At 41.0% G+C, this 19566-nt stretch overlaps 1 protein-coding gene across 1 annotated transcript in view; it reads left to right on the plus strand.

The window, feature by feature from the left end:
* Positions 1–19566, plus strand: part of atr (ATR serine/threonine kinase) — a 90705-nt gene that overhangs the window by 55776 nt on the left and 15363 nt on the right. The window contains exons 29-38 of the mRNA XM_043702780.1: positions 170–334; positions 1145–1236; positions 2184–2275; positions 3956–4133; positions 4221–4406; positions 5467–5626; positions 8921–9103; positions 9753–9895; positions 15398–15495; positions 15589–15827. Of these exons, the coding sequence (XP_043558715.1) occupies positions 170–334; positions 1145–1236; positions 2184–2275; positions 3956–4133; positions 4221–4406; positions 5467–5626; positions 8921–9103; positions 9753–9895; positions 15398–15495; positions 15589–15827 (1536 nt within the window). The remainder of the gene's footprint in view (positions 1–169; positions 335–1144; positions 1237–2183; positions 2276–3955; positions 4134–4220; positions 4407–5466; positions 5627–8920; positions 9104–9752; positions 9896–15397; positions 15496–15588; positions 15828–19566) is intronic.

Genomic DNA, 19566 nt, shown 5'->3' on the forward strand with positions numbered 1-19566 from the left:
TAGCATACACAGTAGTTTGTTTTTCCTTTGAGTGAATGCTTTGTGTAGAGAAATTTTAATTCTGCATTTGACAAGAGCAGAACAACACCTGTGCAATGAAGTTGATTTTTAAAAAATGTGCAAGTATTTTTGTGGCACAGTAAGGACAGTTTTCTTGTTCCAAATACAGAAGCTATATGCAGCAATGCATGAGCCAGATGGTGTAGCTGGAGTGAGTGCAATCCGTAAAGGAGAGCGATCTCTCAGAGAACAGATTTTAGAACATGAGAGCAGTGGACTGCTGAGGGATGCTACAGCATGTTATGACAGAGCTATTCAGTTGGAACCTGATGAGGTAAATGCCAGAAATGACTAACTCAATAAAAGTGCACCAATGTCCACTTTTTGACAAAAACATTGTAACCAGAATTTGTGTTTAAATTTTAATTTTAGATATTGATTTAAATATTTAATTTCCATTTACACATTCTATATTGCAAGTTCATTATACTTGGTCTGTGAATCTGTGGTATAAATGATATAGTATTGAGCCCTTTATACTCCATGCGTCCAAGGTTACTGTTTGGTATTCAGTTAACTAAAGTAATCTGAGGTGCAAATGGAGCTCCTAAAGTGTGTCCATGCTGGATAATCTTAGAAACCGGACACAGGTGCTGCAGTTTGCGCATGGATGGATTGCAGGTGAAGATACTTTGTGGCTTGGTTTGTGATTTTCTCAAGGTATTCAGCACACTATGAATGTGAGCAGTAACACTTCAACTACTTTCTTTTCCAACCCATTGACATCCTTTGTGAGAAAACATCTGGCCCTTATTCAGGATCTCTACATTGGTAGAATGATAGAAATAAAATTCCACTCTGTCCGTGACTTAATTCTGTTGAAATTTGAAATATTTGTGATCAGTATAACCTAAATAATAGGCGGAAGTGGGTACTGCAGATGCTGGAGATCAGAGCCAAGATTAGAGTGGTGTTGGAAAAGCACAGCAGGTCAGGCAGCATCTGAGAGCAGGAAAATCGATGTTTTGGGCAAAAGTGTTTAGGTTAGATTCATTCATGAACATACCTAAATAATGTTTATGAGGTATGTATGTGTTTGTTGAAAGAGATCCTTTAAAAGTGGCATTTTTTTTTCTTCAATCAGATTATTCATTATCGTGGACTGATGAAATCTATGCTTGGGCTTGGCCAGTTGTCCACAGTAATCACTCAGGTTAATGGAGTACTTGCAAGCAGGTATAATTTAATCAGCCTTTTAAATACATTGCTTTTGCAAATTGCTCAAATCACATTAAGTTATAAAAGTTAAAAAATTGTTAATATTTTCTGACAGTCAAGTTCTATTGATAACCCAACAATATGGATATTGATATCTTTATCATTAATTTATCAATGTTTCAAATATAGTGTTCTGGTCCTTTAATCATCTGAGTTTTATACAAACAAGCCAACAAATAAAAAAAAATGTGAAATGAACATTGTATGGCACGGCTTCCCAAATCTCCCTCACACTCACAGGGTAAGGTGGGAGCTTCAGTTTGTGAGGTGGTGTTGGAGTCATAAAACACTGTATCTATCTCTCCAGATCTTTCATTTGCGTTCATTCTCACGCTCTAAATTATTCGCTATCCCACATTATAATTCCTTGCACTCATAAACATTTTCTTTCTCTCTCTCTCTCTCTCTCTCTCTCTCTCTCTCCCTCACCCCCATCTTCATTCTGTCATGCATGCATACTTTCGCACTGTCACACACTACCTCTCCCTCTCTCACTCATAATGGCTCTTGTTCATTTTTCTTTCACTCACTGTCTGTCATGTCCATACACGCCAACCAAACTGTGTCGGTGGTGGGCCTCACCCATAGAGGAGGGATCACAACCATAGTAAACTCCCCAAATCAAACAAGGATCTTCTTCACCCCTTACCACTCAGTCCTGATCTTTTACCCTCCCCAGCCTTGATCTCCCAACCCTGCCAAACCTCTGTTTACTCCCTGCCACCAATCCCAATCATGACCACCCCCCAACTCTGGCCACATCAATCTCCCTCTCAATCTGGACACACATGATTCAAAGCTGTACCTAGTGTAGATACCTCTGTGTTAGCACAAATGAAAACATATGACTCTTGTAATAACAAAAACTAACCTGTTATACGTTTACTTTTCACTATTATTCACAGGCCTGAGTGGACCTCTGAATTAAACACATACAGAGTTGAGGCAGCATGGAAACTCACACATTGGGACTTGCTCCAGAATTATGTGGCTACAGGTAATAATTGAATCAAAATAAATTGGATTAAAATGTATTGACTATGTGTAAGATATCTCAAATGGACATTCGATTTCTAACACAATTCTGGCCCACACCACCCTCATGTCTTTGTGGTTACCTGCATTCAATTATAATACAGTTCCATCTGATTCCAGCTTCTCCTTCTCAAAGTGCAGGGTGAATTCTATCATATCATGGTCACTGCTCCCTAGGGGTCCCTTCACTTTAAGTTTTCTAATCAAGTCTGCCTCCTTACCTATCACCAAATCCAGAATTGCCTGTTCCCTCGTGGCTCTACCACAAGCTGTTCCAAAAAGACTAAGACGTTCCACAAATTCCTTTTCTTGAGATCTGCTACCAATCAGTTTTCCCATTCCATCTGCATATTGAAGCCCCTCCTCCATGATTATTGTTATATGCTGATCCTAGCTCCTCATTAATTTTCTGCCCCACATCCTGACTGCTGCTATGAGACTTGTACATAACTCCCATCAGGGTATCTTTTTCCTTTGCAGTTGCTCAACTCTACCCTCTCAAATTCTATGCCTTTTGACTCTATCTTTTCTTGCTATTAATTTCATTTCAATTCTTACTAACAAGGCAACCCTGTCCCTCTCTGCCCATCGTACTTGCCAATTTCAGTTTGTGCTACAAGCTCATTTACCTTGTTTCATGAACTGCATGGATTTAAGTACAACACACTCAGCCCTCCGTTAATTGTGCTTCTTCTTACAGTTATTTTCTTACCTGTTGTGCCTGAAATTATATTTCTGATTGTTTCCATACTCTCCGACCTATTACTTGATTTGGAAACTTTAATAACCTCTGCAGAATCCTCTCCCGGCTTTAACTTTTTCCATAATTTTCCATGCAACTGAACCCACCCCACCACTATTTATAGCCCTAGTTATGCAGTTCACCAGGACTCTGTTCTCTGGTGGAGCCCATCCCATTGGATCAGCCCCCTTCTTCCCCAGTGTTGGTGCCAATGTCTCATGAATTCAAACTGGTTTCTTCCACACCAGTGTTTGAGCCATACATTCAGCTCTTTAATCTTGTTGACCCTGTGTCAATTAGCTCATGGCTCAGGAAGTAATCCAGAGATTACCACCTTTTGGTTCTGCTTTAGTTTGGCCCCTAGCTGCTCATTCCCTTTGCAGAACGTCTTTCCCCTTTCTGACCATATTGTTGGTACCTAAGTGGACCATGACAACTGTATCATTCCCCTCCCACTCCAGGTTCCTCTGCAGCCCAAATAAGATATCCTGAACCCAGGCATCAAGCAGCCTTTGGGACTCTTGATCCTGGCCACAGTGTCTATTTCCATGGCTATCTTATCCCTGATTTCAACTGCACTTCTCTTTTCTACCCATCTTGGATGGCTCCCTGTGCCACCATGCTATGGTCCGTTTGCACATCCTCGCGATAGCCCCTGCTCTGCTCTGGACCCTTCTGGTCTATCCTAGGAACCAGAATATAATTCAGATCCAAATTGTGGTGTTTGTAATTTTCTTAACTCGAACATTAGTGCCTTTTAAATTTAAATACTGCCTTTGGTAGTAATTGTGCAAAGTACAAAAATGTGTGACTGGCAACCTCTAACGATAACTTTAAGTGACCCTTGTGAAATATGTCTTTTGACTTTGTGTAAGATCAGTTATAATAATTTTCTTTTAGAAGGGAAATCCTGTTCTTGGAGCGTAAGACTTGGACAACTGTTGCTCGTTGCTAAACAGAGCAATGCAGAGCGTTTCTATGAACAATTGCAGGTTACCCGAGCAGAACAGATTGTGCCTCTCTCTGCAGCAAGTTTTGAACGAGGGTCCTATCAGCGAGGTTATGAGTACATCGTCAGGTACTATTAGGATTGACCACACTTTTAGATATTTTTGCTCCAACCATATTATACAATTCTAATTTTGAGTAATTTTCCTTGACCCAGATTGCATATGTTGTGTGAGCTGGAGCACAGTGTCAGAGGATTGCTTCACCAGGAATCTGGGAAACATCATAAAAAACAAGAACATCCTCTCAACTGGCAGGCTCGGCTAGAAATGACTCAGAATTCCTTTCGGGCCAAGGAGCCCGTCTTGGCTCTACGCAGAGCACTGCTCCATGTCAATAAAACGTATGTTGACATATCTTATTTATAATTTTATAGAGAGAACTACTTAGTCTAGAAATGGTGCATTTACAATTTGGTGATGATTTGCTAAGTTAGGAAAGTCTTTCTGAAGCCTAGATATTGCATATTACAACAATATGCATTTGGATCTCCCATTTTTTTTTAGATTAGATTAGATTAGATTACATTGTGGAAACAGGCCCTTCAGCCCAACAAGTCCGCACCGACCCGCCGAAGCGCAACCCAGCCATATCCCTACATTTACCCCTTACCTAACACTATGGGCAATTTAGCATGGCCATTTCACCTGATCTGCACATCTTTGGACTGTGGGAGGAAACCGGAGCACCCGGAGGAAACCCACGCAGACACAGGGAGAACGTGCAAACTCCACACAGTCAGTTGCCTGAGGCAGGAATTGAACCCAGGTCTCTGGCGCTGTGAGGCAGCAGTGCTAACCATTGTGCCACCGTGCCGCCCAAAATTATTTCTAAATAGTGCTTCAGGCTGAGCAAACATGTAAAACCAAATGTGAAGTTAATCCTGAAATTCCTGGGAGGCCATACATGTGTTCCTGGACTCAACAAAGTGTTTCTACAATCTCCACTGTCAATGCTATTGGAAGATCTCAATTAACTTGAGTTGTATTAATCGAGAATAAGTGCAAAATACTATGGATGCTGGAATCTGAAACAAACACGGAGAATGCTGGAGAAATTCTGTAGGCTTGGAAGCATCTATGGAGTGAGATTTGGACCTGGTATGTCTCCTCTTCAGATTGCCTTTGGTTCTGAAGCAGGATCATACCCAACTCAAAACATTAAGACTGATCTCTCCACAGATGCTGTCAGACCTGTGGTTTTCTCCTGCATTTTGTGTTTATTTGTGTTAACAGAGGCCTGGAAATGGGTTTAACACATAGGGATGGTTATGTAGCTAAGGCAAACAGTTTCCCTTTGTATGGACTTGTAAGAATTTGAAGTTATTTTTAAGAGATGCTAAAACTATTATGTTTTCTAATTCTTTTTAAAAAGTATTGATTTTAATCTGTGATTGTAAATAGGACAGACTACAGTGAGCTGGTTGGAGAATGTTGGCTGCAAAGTGCCAGAGTTGCCAGGAAAGCAGGCCATCACCAAACTGCATACAATGCTCTCTTAAATGCAGGCGAATCCAAATTACCTGAGCTTTACATTGAAAGAGCAAAGTGGCTTTGGTCCAAGGTATGTCTAATATTAGCAAAGTGACACCACTTGCAAGTTTTACTTTAGGGATGTAAGGCAAGTCTAATGCAAGTTGCACTCAGATGTTTGCAGGCATCAGAAACCACTAATTATCTCAGCTTATTCCAGGAAAAAAAGATACTGGTGATGAGTCGATAGTTGGGCCTTCTTTGTGAATTATATAAATTGAGAACACACTAGTTCTTTCATAATCTAATTACAAATTTAACACCTAAAATCAGCTGCTTTTGCAACTGCCTCAACTCAGCAATGTTGAAATTCTCTTGGAAGTCGAGGGTTGATAGTTCTGTTGCAGTCCTGTTTGTTCTCCCTTTTCTGTATATTTCAGCTCATTCTTAGCTACAGCTAGGGCAAGTGATTTCTTAGATTGTTAATTGATATATTTATGATGTGGAGATACCAGAGTTGGAGTGGAGTGGACAAGGTCAAAAAGCAAATGACACCAGGTTATAGGCTAACAGGCTAATGTGAAATTTTACGCTTTTGTAGCTCAGCTCTTTCCTCAGGCCTGAGGAAGTAGCTGAGCTTTGAAAGCTTGCAATTTCAAATTAACCTGTTGGACTAAAATCAGGTGTCATTTGCATTTGCTTTTTGATATATTTATTTGCCATTTGTGAGTTTTTCATTTTTGTAAGTAGTGATACATATATGTGCAGTTTTCATAATCTCAAGTGAAGTCTAAAGTTAGATGGAAGGTAGATGTTAACACCTGTTAACTCAGTGTTAACACTTCCTATTTTCAAAATGGAGTCTGCTTTAAAATGTGTAAGGGCCATTTTATAAAAATTGTTTTTAAAAACTTTGGATCGAAATGAGAGAGAGCTGTTTTAAACCCAGTGTTTGATAGAGTGGCTGTAGTTTCGCAAATCAAGTAACCTGACTCCCATGCCAGCCTAAACAACTGTTTGATCAAGTTTTGTTGGTAATGAAAGGGGTGTGCAGTTGCAGTTTTGTTACCAAAGAAGTTGGTTGATCTATGGACTAGTGACGAGTTATCAATGACAGAGACTCTTGCCTGCCAAAAGCTATTTGATTGGAACAGCTTGGAGCTGGGGATAAATTACAGTGAGATAGAAGTGTTCATCCCTAGCTCTGGAGTGGACACTCTGTTCTCTGCAGTCAAAACTCAGTGTGAACCTGAGGAAACCAGTTTACCTTTTCTACAAGGGTTCTGTATGTTATTACTTTTAAATGATGAGTCAGGTACTTTTTTTGAGTAAACTGGCCAACTTTTATCTCTTACCAATCAGTGGAAGCATTCGAAGAAAGACGACTGAATGTGCTGGCAAGCAGATGGGTCATAAGGATAGTCTCAATAACAGAATCTTGGAAACAAAGACGACAAAACTGTTTTTCCCATTTTTCCACTCAACCCATAACCTATTCACCCTGTCAGTTTGTCTGTGTGTGTGTGTCTCTGTGTGTGTGTCTCTGTGTGTGTGTCTGTGTGTGTGTGAGAGGGAGAGTTTCAAAGAGGATTAGAGTTTTAATTAGGGCTGTTTTTGCTATTAGTTTATAATTGCCAGTAGCTAGAGTCTAATTACTTATCATAAATAGTGATTCTTGTTCAGTTCAAAAACCGGCTCCATGCTTTCTATCAATGAGTCTGAAAAATCAGGTAATTTTAGGAACTTTGTGTACTTTATGAAATGTTTAAATTCTGGAAGTAGCAGGGCTCGATTTACAGTGCACTAAATCAGTGAGTTGTCACAAGTGTAACTTTGCAGATGTATGTCCTGACCTAGTGACTGTAATTTTACAAATGTTCTCTTATGAGTACAAAACAGAATGACTGCTGTAGTTGGTAGTCATTAAACTGTTTCTTTAAATCTGCAAGGATTTATTCAGATTTCAGATTTCACTTTCCATTAAAAACATCCTGCAGTTCTTATTGAACACCAATTGGAGGGTTACTTTTCTGACTAGAGGCCCATGACCAGCAGTGTGTCGCAAGGATCAGTTCTGGGTCCACTGATTTATGCCATTTATACAAATGATTTGGATGTGAACATAGGATGTATATTTAGTAAGTTTTGAGATGACACTAAAATTGAAGGTATGGTGGGCAGTGAAGAAAGTTACCTCAGAGTACAACGGGAACTTGATCAGATGGGCCAATTGGCCAAGGAATGGCAGATGGAGTTTAATTTAGAGAAATGTGAGATGCTGTATTTTGGAAAGGCAAATCAGGGCGGATCTTAGATACTTAATGGTAAGATCGTGGGGACTGTTGCTGAACAAAGAGACCTTGGAGTGCAGGTTCATAGCTCCCTGAAAGTGGAGTTGCACGTACATTGGATAGTGAAGAAAGTATTTAGTATGCTTGCCTTTATTGGTCAGTGCATTTAGTGTAGGGGTTGGGAGGTCATGTTGCGGCTGTATAGGACATTGGTTAGGCCACTGTTGGAATACTGCTTGCAGTTCTGGTCTCCCTGTTATAAGAAGGATGTTGCAAAACTTGAAAAGGTTCAGAAAAGATTTACATGCGTGTGGCCAGGTTTGGAGGATTTGAGCTATAGGGAGAAGCTGAATAGACTGGGACTATTTTCCCTGGAGTGTCAGAGGTTGAGGAATGACCTTGTAGATGTTTATAAAATCATGAGGGTCATGGATAGGGTAAATAGCTAAGGTCTTTTCCCTGAATTGGGGGAGTCCAAGACTAGGGGACACAGGCTTATGGTGAGAGGGGAAAGATTTCAAAAGGATCTGAGGGACAACCTTTTCACACAGAGAGTGGTGCATGTATGAAATGAGCTGCCAGAGGAAGTGGTGGAGGCTGGTACAATTACAACATTTAAAAGGCGTCTGGATGGGTATTTGAATAGAAAGGGTTTAGAGGGATCTGGCCAAATGCTGGCAAATGGGACTAGACTTGCAGTAGGATATCTGGTTGTTATGGATGAGTTGTATGTGCTGTATATCTCTAGGACTAATCTTACTAGAAGATCTTAAACTGTAACATAAAGAATTTCATTTTTTTCACAAGTGATTCTCAGTTCACCTAAAGTAACATGGTTAGTTTCTGCTCCTCAAAATCAGTTCTGTGCTGAATATTCATGCTTGCTCAGTATTTGCTCTGCATTATTGCTACAGAGTCAGTTTATTCTTTAAATCAGGATAAGAGTGAAGTGTAGGATCTGTTGGTGAAAGATCAACATGTTGATCTCTCAGTATTGAAAGAAAATTAAAGTTCACGTTGAATAAACTAATTCCTCTTGATTATAATTAATTATTTAATACTGTGTAATGAAATTCCATTGAATTTATTTCTAGGGGGATGTTCACCAAGCATTGATCGTCCTGCAGAAAGGTGTTGAGTTGTGTTTTGGAGATACAGAAGCTGAAATTAGTGATGATAAAAGCTGCTTAATAAAGGGGAAAGCTGTGCTATTGGTTGGACGTTTTATGGAAGAGACAGCGAATTTTGAAAGCAATGCAGTTATGAAAAAATATAAGGTAACTGAATTACAATTTATATTCATATCCCAATGATTCTGAAACTGAATTAATTCCAATTAATACCAATCTAGTGAAAGTCCTCCAAAAGAATTTTCATTTCTCTTAAAATTAAAAATAAATGTGACTGTTTTTTATTTGCCCCTCCTCGAACAACAAATCTCCAATCACTGCTGAAATATTAGGATATATTTTTTCCATACACAAGATTTAAATACAAATGGAGAACCCCACAGCTCACTGCGGAGATTGGCTAAAGAATTCATCTTTGTCGAGCACTATATTGGTGGATACCTAAAGTTAAGCCGTGGTGTTTGATATAAAATATGAGCTTAATATTGGAGGCGTGGACTTATAACATTTCAAATTTCATTGTATATTTAAGACATATATATAATTTTAACAATTAAAATTGTCAGCATCTCAAAGTAATCAGAACTGTCATGCATTGATTTAATTCTGAAAGGTTTCATTGGCTCTGATAACATCATTATTCCATTTCATAAAGATTGAATATGTGACAACTTTAGTGTGCTTTTGTTTTCAATTATTTTATGATTGATAGTTTGCAGGGCTTTTTTTTAAAAGAACACTTAATTATTTTCTTGGTTCATCCTTCAGTTTGACAAATCAATTTCCATGTTTGCAGGAAGTAACCACTTTGTTACCGGATTGGGAAGATGGACATTTTTACTTGGCAAAATACTATGACAAATTGATGCCAATGGTAACTGATAACAAGATAGAGAAGCAGGGAGATTTGATTCGCTACATCGTCCTTCATTTTGGCACGTAGGTGTCTGATTTAAGTGAAGATTCTGCTCGGTTGGCTGTTGTGCGGTGCAGAGTGTTGGTTCAATCCTCATATTCTGTAAAAGATCATGGAGACCTGTCCTTTTACCTGGTCCCAGGATTGATGAGGTGATGGCCTCAAGCTATATAACCATTTCTCTCTCTCCAACACAGGTATAGATTCGTCAGGTTCTCCATGTACTTTGGATAATTAATTACAGTATGTTCTTCATGAACAAATGGAGAATGTGAGTTAAAGTATTTGGTTTTGAGAATTCAGTATCAAATGAGTAATGTGTGAAATGGGATTTTTTTTTTCCATTTGTGTACCTTAGAGACATGTTAATCTCAATTCTAGCACTGGGTGTTACAAGTAAACATTCTTCATTAATTCATGAGGTGTAGGCACTGCTGGAGGTTACATCTCTTGGATCCAGAAGACCAGAAGTTCGGTTTCTTGAACCATACTAGATTGCCCATAGTGTGAGGGGCATTAGTCAGAGGGAAATGGGTCTGGGTGGGTTACTCTTCGGAGGGTCGGTGTGCACTTGTTGGGCCAAATGGCATGTTTCCATACTGTAGGGAATCTAATCGAATCTAGAAAAGCTGGCTCTTGGGAGTTGAATTCAAAATCAAGGAATAGTAAGGCATGCAGTCTCGTTATAATATTTGTGTAACCAATCCACTTTTAGAGAGCAGTCATTCTTCCACTCCCAACCAACACCCTGTCCCAGTAAAACTCGCTCTCTCGCTCTCTGTGTGTCTCTCTCTCTCTTTCTCTTTTTTCTCTTTTTTTTTTCCTCTTTCTCGCGTTCTCTCTCTCTCTCACTTTCTCTCTCTCTCTCGCTTTCTCTCTCTCTCTCGCTTTCTCTCTCTCTCTCGCTTTCTCTCTCTCACGCTTTCTCTCTCTCACGCTTTCTCTCTCTCACGCTTTCTCTCTCTCACGCTTTCTCTCTCTCACGCTTTCTCTCTCTCACGCTTTCTCTCTCTCACGCTTTCTCTCTCTCACGCTTTCTCTCTCTCACGCTTTCTCTCTCTCACGCTTTCTCTCTCTCACGCTTTCTCTCTCTCACGCTTTCTCTCTCTCACGCTTTCTCTCTCTCACGCTTTCTCTCTCTCACGCTTTCTCTCTCTCACGCTTTCTCTCTCTCACGCTTTCTCTCTCTCACGCTTTCTCTCTCTCACGCTTTCTCTCTCTCACGCTTTCTCTCTCTCACGCTTTCTCTCTCTCACGCTTTCTCTCTCTCACGCTTTCTCTCTCTCACGCTTTCTCTCTCTCACGCTTTCTCTCTCTCACGCTTTCTCTCTCTCACGCTTTCTCTCTCTCACGCTTTCTCTCTCTCACGCTTTCTCTCTCTCACGCTTTCTCTCTCTCACGCTTTCTCTCTCTCACGCTTTCTCTCTCTCACGCTTTCTCTCTCTCACGCTTTCTCTCTCTCACGCTTTCTCTCTCTCACGCTTTCTCTCTCTCACGCTTTCTCTCTCTCACGCTTTCTCTCTCTCACGCTTTCTCTCTCTCACGCTTTCTCTCTCTCACGCTTTCTCTCTCTCACGCTTTCTCTCTCTCACGCTTTCTCTCTCTCACGCTTTCTCTCTCTCACGCTTTCTCTCTCTCACGCTTTCTCTCTCTCACGCTTTCTCTCTCTCACGCTTTCTCTCTCTCACGCTTTCTCTCTCTCACGCTTTCTCTCTCTCACGCTTTCTCTCTCTCACGCTTTCTCTCTCTCACGCTTTCTCTCTCTCACGCTTTCTCTCTCTCACGCTTTCTCTCTCTCACGCTTTCTCTCTCTCACGCTTTCTCTCTCTCACGCTTTCTCTCTCTCACGCTTTCTCTCTCTCACGCTTTCTCTCTCTCACGCTTTCTCTCTCTCACGCTTTCTCTCTCTCACGCTTTCTCTCTCTCACGCTTTCTCTCTCTCACGCTTTCTCTCTCTCACGCTTTCTCTCTCTCACGCTTTCTCTCTCTCACGCTTTCTCTCTCTCACGCTTTCTCTCTCTCACGCTTTCTCTCTCTCACGCTTTCTCTCTCTCACGCTTTCTCTCTCTCACGCTTTCTCTCTCTCACGCTTTCTCTCTCTCACGCTTTCTCTCTCTCACGCTTTCTCTCTCTCACGCTTTCTCTCTCTCACGCTTTCTCTCTCTCACGCTTTCTCTCTCTCACGCTTTCTCTCTCTCACGCTTTCTCTCTCTCACGCTTTCTCTCTCTCACGCTTTCTCTCTCTCACGCTTTCTCTCTCTCACGCTTTCTCTCTCTCACGCTTTCTCTCTCTCACGCTTTCTCTCTCTCACGCTTTCTCTCTCTCACGCTTTCTCTCTCTCACGCTTTCTCTCTCTCACGCTTTCTCTCTCTCACGCTTTCTCTCTCTCACGCTTTCTCTCTCTCACGCTTTCTCTCTCTCACGCTTTCTCTCTCTCACGCTTTCTCTCTCTCACGCTTTCTCTCTCTCACGCTTTCTCTCTCTCACGCTTTCTCTCTCTCACGCTTTCTCTCTCTCACGCTTTCTCTCTCTCACGCTTTCTCTCTCTCACGCTTTCTCTCTCTCACGCTTTCTCTCTCTCACGCTTTCTCTCTCTCACGCTTTCTCTCTCTCACGCTTTCTCTCTCTCACGCTTTCTCTCTCTCACGCTTTCTCTCTCTCACGCTTTCTCTCTCTCACGCTTTCTCTCTCTCACGCTTTCTCTCTCTCACGCTTTCTCTCTCTCACGCTTTCTCTCTCTCACGCTTTCTCTCTCTCACGCTTTCTCTCTCTCACGCTTTCTCTCTCTCACGCTTTCTCTCTCTCACGCTTTCTCTCTCTCACGCTTTCTCTCTCTCACGCTTTCTCTCTCTCACGCTTTCTCTCTCTCACGCTTTCTCTCTCTCACGCTTTCTCTCTCTCACGCTTTCTCTCTCTCACGCTTTCTCTCTCTCACGCTTTCTCTCTCTCACGCTTTCTCTCTCTCACGCTTTCTCTCTCTCACGCTTTCTCTCTCTCACGCTTTCTCTCTCTCACGCTTTCTCTCTCTCACGCTTTCTCTCTCTCACGCTTTCTCTCTCTCACGCTTTCTCTCTCTCACGCTTTCTCTCTCTCACGCTTTCTCTCTCTCACGCTTTCTCTCTCTCACGCTTTCTCTCTCTCACGCTTTCTCTCTCTCACGCTTTCTCTCTCTCACGCTTTCTCTCTCTCACGCTTTCTCTCTCTCACGCTTTCTCTCTCTCACGCTTTCTCTCTCTCACGCTTTCTCTCTCTCACGCTTTCTCTCTCTCACGCTTTCTCTCTCTCACGCTTTCTCTCTCTCACGCTTTCTCTCTCTCACGCTTTCTCTCTCTCACGCTTTCTCTCTCTCACGCTTTCTCTCTCTCACGCTTTCTCTCTCTCACGCTTTCTCTCTCTCACGCTTTCTCTCTCTCACGCTTTCTCTCTCTCACTCTCTCTCTCTCTCTCTCTCTCTCTGTCTCTCTCTGTCTCTCTCTCTGTCTCTCTGTCTCTCTGTCTCTCTCTCTCTCTCTCTCTTTCTCTCTCTCTCTCTATCAAATATTTGAGGCAACATATTTATGATGATACCACAGTGATTCTGAAACAATACTAAAATAGTGAAAGTCCTCTAGCATCAGGAGGGCTACGTTGTTCTAATTTAAATATTTCAAGAAAGATTGACTTGAAAAGTTGGTCCACATATCTTCTGAATGTAAGAAGGTTTGTTTAAGAATCCTCTTGCAAGGATGCCTGCCTTGAAGAAGCTTTCCTCCTCTCTCTACAAGAATCTCAGGGAGTTCCTCTTCCACTGCAACTCCCAGGTCATTTCCTCTGACCTGAAGCTCTTCAATCACATCCTGAAACAAACTCTCTACCACAGTCACATTTGCTTCCTCCCCATGACTTGTCCTACCTGCCTATCATCTTTTCCATCTATCCACTCCACCCTCCTCCCTGACCTATCACCTTCATCCCCTCCCCCACTCACCTATTGTACTCTATGCTACTTTCTCCCCATCCCCACCCTCCTCTAGCTTATCTCTCCACGCTGCAGGCTCTCTGCCTTTATTCCTGATGAAGGGCTTTTGCCCGAAACGTCGATTGTACTGCTCCTCGGATACTGCCTGAACTGCTGTGCTCTTCCAGCACCACTCTGATCCAGAATCTGGTTTCCAGCATCTGCAGTCATTGTTTTTACCTTGTTTATAAGCTAGTTTGACCTAAATCCTAATTGGAAGATTTCATTTCCACAGCAGAATATACAAGTTCTTTTAAAAATAAATTGCTCCTTTTTTTTAGAGCTCAGCACTGAATCTCCATGTTTCTCAAGTCTGAGGAATAAACTGCATTGTTTTTGACGTTTATTACTTCCAAGAATGCCCAACCTTGCTTTGTAATTTCAATTAACTTTAACAGCTTGTCATAGTAAATTAAAACTAATGATATTTTATTATTTTAATTTTAATAACTTATTTCATGGATTCTATGCAATAAATATTCCCTATGGAACAATGAGAAAAAGTTCCCTCTTTTACAATGTATAAGATTTCTTTTTCACTTTTTTCTCCTCCTGCAATAATTTTACATTCATTTTTATATATTCTGTAAAATTGCAAGTTCTTTCAATCCTGAAATGGACCAATTTTTGAAGAAGAAAAAAATACATATTTCATCATTTATGTCATCATGACGTACAAAATACTTCATGGTCAATTTGCTGTTGAGATGTAGTTATTTTGTAAGTAAGCAATGTAGCCAATTAATGCATAGCAAGGTCCGATAAACAACAAACAAATACTGAGCAATTAGTCTTTTGACATTGAGATTGAGCTGGGAGTGTTGATAATTACAGTGGGTGAAAGCTCTCTGCTGCTTTTCAAGAAAAAAAGTGCTAAAGCATCATTCTGTTCATCTAAACAAGAACCTTGGTTTATGCCGAACTCCTGGAGAGTGATTTACATTTACAAACTGCTGATTCAAAGAGAGTGTGACCAGATGAGTCAAGCAAACACTTAAAAATAGGGACTGGACATTGTGAACTCCTACATTTGTTCAAAAAGCTAAATTGTATTCCTCAATAGAAGTTCCTGTTTGTCCAATAGAATGAATGTACAGATAACCAAGGTCACAAAATAGGTTTTTATTTTGTTTAATTTTGCACATTAACTGACCTCTAGGGATGGGTCCAGATTAGAGTGGTGCTGGAAAAGCACAGCAGGTCAGGCAACATCCGAGAAGCTGGAAAATCGATGTTTCAGGCAAAAGCCCATCTCTGTTCCTGATGAAGGGCTTTTGCTCGAAACGTCGATTTTCCTGCTCCTCGGATGCTGCCTGACCTGCTGTGCTTTTCCAGCACCACTCTAATATAGACTCTGGTTTCCAGCATCTGCAGTCCTTGTTTTTACCTACCTGACCTCTAGATATGTTTACGTTATCATGGTAATGTTCACAAATTGAAATATACATTGTGACTTGGTATATAAAGTTGTTTAGTTAATGATATATTTATGTAATGCTTATTGTGTTTTCAAATATTAAATGACAGTTCACTGCGGTTTGGAAATCAGTTCATTTACCAGTCTATGCCTCGAATGTTATCACTGTGGCTTGATTATGGAGCAAAAGCCTACGAATTGGAAAAAGGTAAGAATACTTGAATTTATATTGATGTCTGCCTTTTCACAGTAAATATTTTCATAATTTTTTTAGTTTGATCAAAAATCGTTTTCTGTACAGCATCTGGACGTATTGCTGATCGTATTGCCATGAGAACAGATCTTGAAAAGATTAACAAGGTGATAGAGGATCACACGAACCACCTGGCTCCCTACCAGTTTCTGACTGCATTTTCACAGCTGATTTCACGGATATGCCATTTCCATGATGATGTGTTTGCTCGTCTGAAGGGCATTATTGTTAAGGTTTTCCTAGCTTATCCTCAGCAGGCTATGTGGATGATGACAGCTGTTTGCAAGGTAATTGGATGATAGTATTTCAAGGTATAACTTCCAAATGAATAGTGTTATATATAATCAGAGAAAGGGAAGGATATAGGATTCACTGTCACATGGAGTGCTTCAGTTAAGTAGCATAGATGTGTTTCTTTCCTGTCTCCAGGTAAAATAGCTGGAGCTTCCTTCCTAACAGCACTGTGAGTGTACATTCAAGGAGGCAGCTCATCATCACATTCTCAAGGGTAATTAGGAACGGGAAATAAATGCTGACCTAGCCAGCAAAGCTTACGTCCCAATGAAAATAAAGGTGAAGTTGATAGCATGAGAAAGTACAAGAGGACCCACATCTGAAGTTTTATTGCCAGTGGATCTGATGGACTGAATAACAGCTCTGAAAATTAGTGCTATAAAATTCAACTAACTGTTTTAATGTTGTTCAATGGCTGAAAATTAGTAAAGACAAGATGGTAAAGAGCTATTTATACTTAAAAATGATATGTTACCAGGACTGTTTGGGATACAAGTCAGAATACTGAGGGAAGTAAGGTTGACAATTGCAGAGGTACTGGTCAATCCTCCCTCGTTACAGAGTGCATCAGAGGAAAATTACAATTATGATGCCTTTGTAAGGATAAACTCAAAAAATTCAAGCTGGTCAGTTTAACTTCGATTTTGGGAAACCTTTATTGAAAAAATGTAACCTCTGACAAAGTTAACAGTTACTTGGACAAGTGTAGCTTAAGTAAATAAAGCCAGCACAGATTATTAAAGACAAATCATGTTCATAAGCATAAATAAAAGCAAAACAAAAGAGCAGAAGTTGACCGTTTGGCCCCTCTGGTCTCGTGCATCATTCAGTAAAACCTTGATGATCGGTTTGTGTTTTGAATTCCACATTCTCATGTTTGCCAATGATTTCAATGCCTAGCAAGAATTTGTCCATCCATGCCTTCAAAGAATTCCATGGCCTCATCTGTACCATCTTCTGAAGCAGTGTGTTTGAAAGGCATAGAAAGCTCACAGGGGGAAAACAAATTCTCCTTCACTCTGTCGTGAAAGAATTACCCCGTAATTTTAAACCAATGTTCCCCTGTTCTGTCTGACCAAATGGAGGAAATAACCTCTTCATTGTCCACCTTCTCAAGACGATTCATGATCTAATACACTCCAATATAGTCACCCCTCAAACTTCTAAAGTCTAATGGAAATAAGCCCAGCTTATCCAATCTCTAATTGTAAAACAAACCGTTCATTCAAGGTATCCAGTAAACCCCTGAACTGTATCTCGTGCATTCACACTTCTCCTACATAAGGGTACCAAAACAGATAGTGTTTTTGACGACTTAGCAGAAAAGGGTAATGCATTTTCAAAAGACGTTTAATAAGGATTCCTATAACAAACTTGAATAACTTATTCTCAGATGGATAACTGCACAAAATTGTGGGGTTGACAGTGCCGTGGTATTATCACTAGACAGTTAATCCAGAGATTCAGGTAATGTCCAGATACAAATCTGACCATGGCATATGGTGGAATTTGAGTTCAGTAAAATCTGCAATAAAGACCAAATGATAACTATAAATCCATTGTTGAGAAAACCAGTCAGGTTCACTGATGTCCTTTAGAGAAGGAAACTGCCATCCTTACCTGGTCTGGCCTATGTGTAACCCCAGATCCACAGCAATGTAGTTGACTCTTAACTGCGCTTTGGGCACTTAGGAATGCACAATAAATGCTGGCCCAGCCAGCGTGCCTTCATAAATGAATAAAAAAGATAACAATTTCACAAACATATCTCAACCCAATATAGTCCCACCTGCCAGCACCTGGCCCATATCCTTCTAAACCCTTCCTATTCACATACCCATACAAATGCCTTTTAAAGGTTGCAATTGTACCAGCCTCCACCACTTCCTGTGGCAGCTCATTCCATACACGTACCACCCTTTGAGTGAAAACGTTGCCCCTTAGGTCCCTGATAGATCTTTCCCCTCTCGCCCTCAACCTATGCCCTCTAGTTCTGGACTCCCCCCACCCCAGCGAAAAGACGTTGTCTATTTATCCTATCCATGCCCCTCATAATTTTGTAAACCTCTAAGGTCACTCCTCAGCCTCCGAAACCCCAGGGAAAACAGTCCCAGCCTGTTCAGCCTCTCCCCATAGCTCAAATCCTCCAACCCTGGCAACATCCTTGTAAATCTTTTCTGAACCCTTTCATGTTTCACAACATCTTTCCGATAAGAAGGAGACAGAATTGCACGCAATATTCCAACAGTGGCCTAACCAATGTCCTGTACAGCTGTAACATGACTTCCCAACTCCTGTACTCAATACTCTGATCAATAAAGGAAAGCATACCAAATGCTTTCTTCACTATCCTAAATACCGGCGACTCCACTTTCAAGGAGCTATGAACCTGCACTCCAAGGTGTCTTTGTTCAGCAACACTCTCTAGGACCTTACCATTAAGTGTATAAGTCCTGTTAAGATTTGCTTTCCCAAAATGCAGCACCTCGCATTTATCTGAATTAAACTCCATCTGCCACTTCTTGGCCCATTTGATCAAGATCCTGTTGTAATCTGAGGTAACTTTTTTTGCTGTCCACTACACCTCCAATTTTGGTGTCATCTGCAAACTTATTAACTCTACCTGTTATGCTCCAAATCATTTATGTAAATGACAAACAGTAGAGGGCCCAGCACTGATCCTTGTGGCACTCCACTAGTCACAGGCCTCCAGTCTGAAAAACAACCCTTCACCACCACCCTCTGTCTTCTCCCTTTGAGCCAGTTCTGTATCCAAATGGCTACTTCTCCCTTTATTCTGTGAGATCTAACCTTGCTATCCAGTCTCCCATGGTGAACCTTGTCGAAAGCCTTACTGAAGTTCATATAGATCACCTCTACCGCTCTGCCCTCATCAATCCTTTTTGTTACTTCTTCAAAAAAACTCAATCAAGTTTATGAGGCATGATTTCCCATGCACAAATCCATGTTGACTATCCCTACCCAGTCCCTGCCTTTCCAAATACATGTACATCCTGTCCCTCAGGATTTCCTCCAACAACTTGCCCACCACTGACATCAGGCTCACTAATCTATAGTTCCCTGGCTTGTCCTTACCACCCTTCTTCAACAGTGGCACCACGTTAGCCAACCTCCAGTCTTCCAGCACCTCACCTGTGACTATCAATGCTACAAATATTTCAGCAAGAGACCCAGCAATCACTTCTCTAGCTTCCCACAGAGTTCTAGTGTACACCTGATCAGGTCCTGGGGATTTATCCACCTTTATGCGTTTCAAGACATCCAGCACTTCCTCCTCTGTAATATGGACGTTTTACAAGGTGTCACCATCTATTTCGCTACTTTCCATATCTTCCATATCCTTTTCCACAGTAAATACTGATGCAAAATACTTGTTTAGTATCTCCCCCATTTTCTGATCTTTGAGGGGCCCTATTCTCTCCCTCGTTACCCTTTTGTCCTTAATGTATTTGGATTCTCCTTAATTCTATTTGCCAAAGCTATTTCATGTCCCCTTTTTGCCCTCCTTATTCCCCTCTTAAGTATACTCCTATTTCCTTTATACTCTTCTAAGGATTCAATCGACCTATCCTGTCTATACCTGACATATGCTTCCTTCTTTTTCTTAACCAAACTCTCAATTTCTTTAGTCATCCAGCATTCCCTATATCTACCAGCCTTTCCTTTCCACCTGACAGGAATATGCATTCTCTGGATTCTTGTTATCTCATT

This window comes from Chiloscyllium plagiosum, chromosome 13 (genome assembly GCF_004010195.1).
Source record: "Chiloscyllium plagiosum isolate BGI_BamShark_2017 chromosome 13, ASM401019v2, whole genome shotgun sequence".
Lineage (NCBI taxonomy): Eukaryota > Metazoa > Chordata > Chondrichthyes > Orectolobiformes > Hemiscylliidae > Chiloscyllium > Chiloscyllium plagiosum.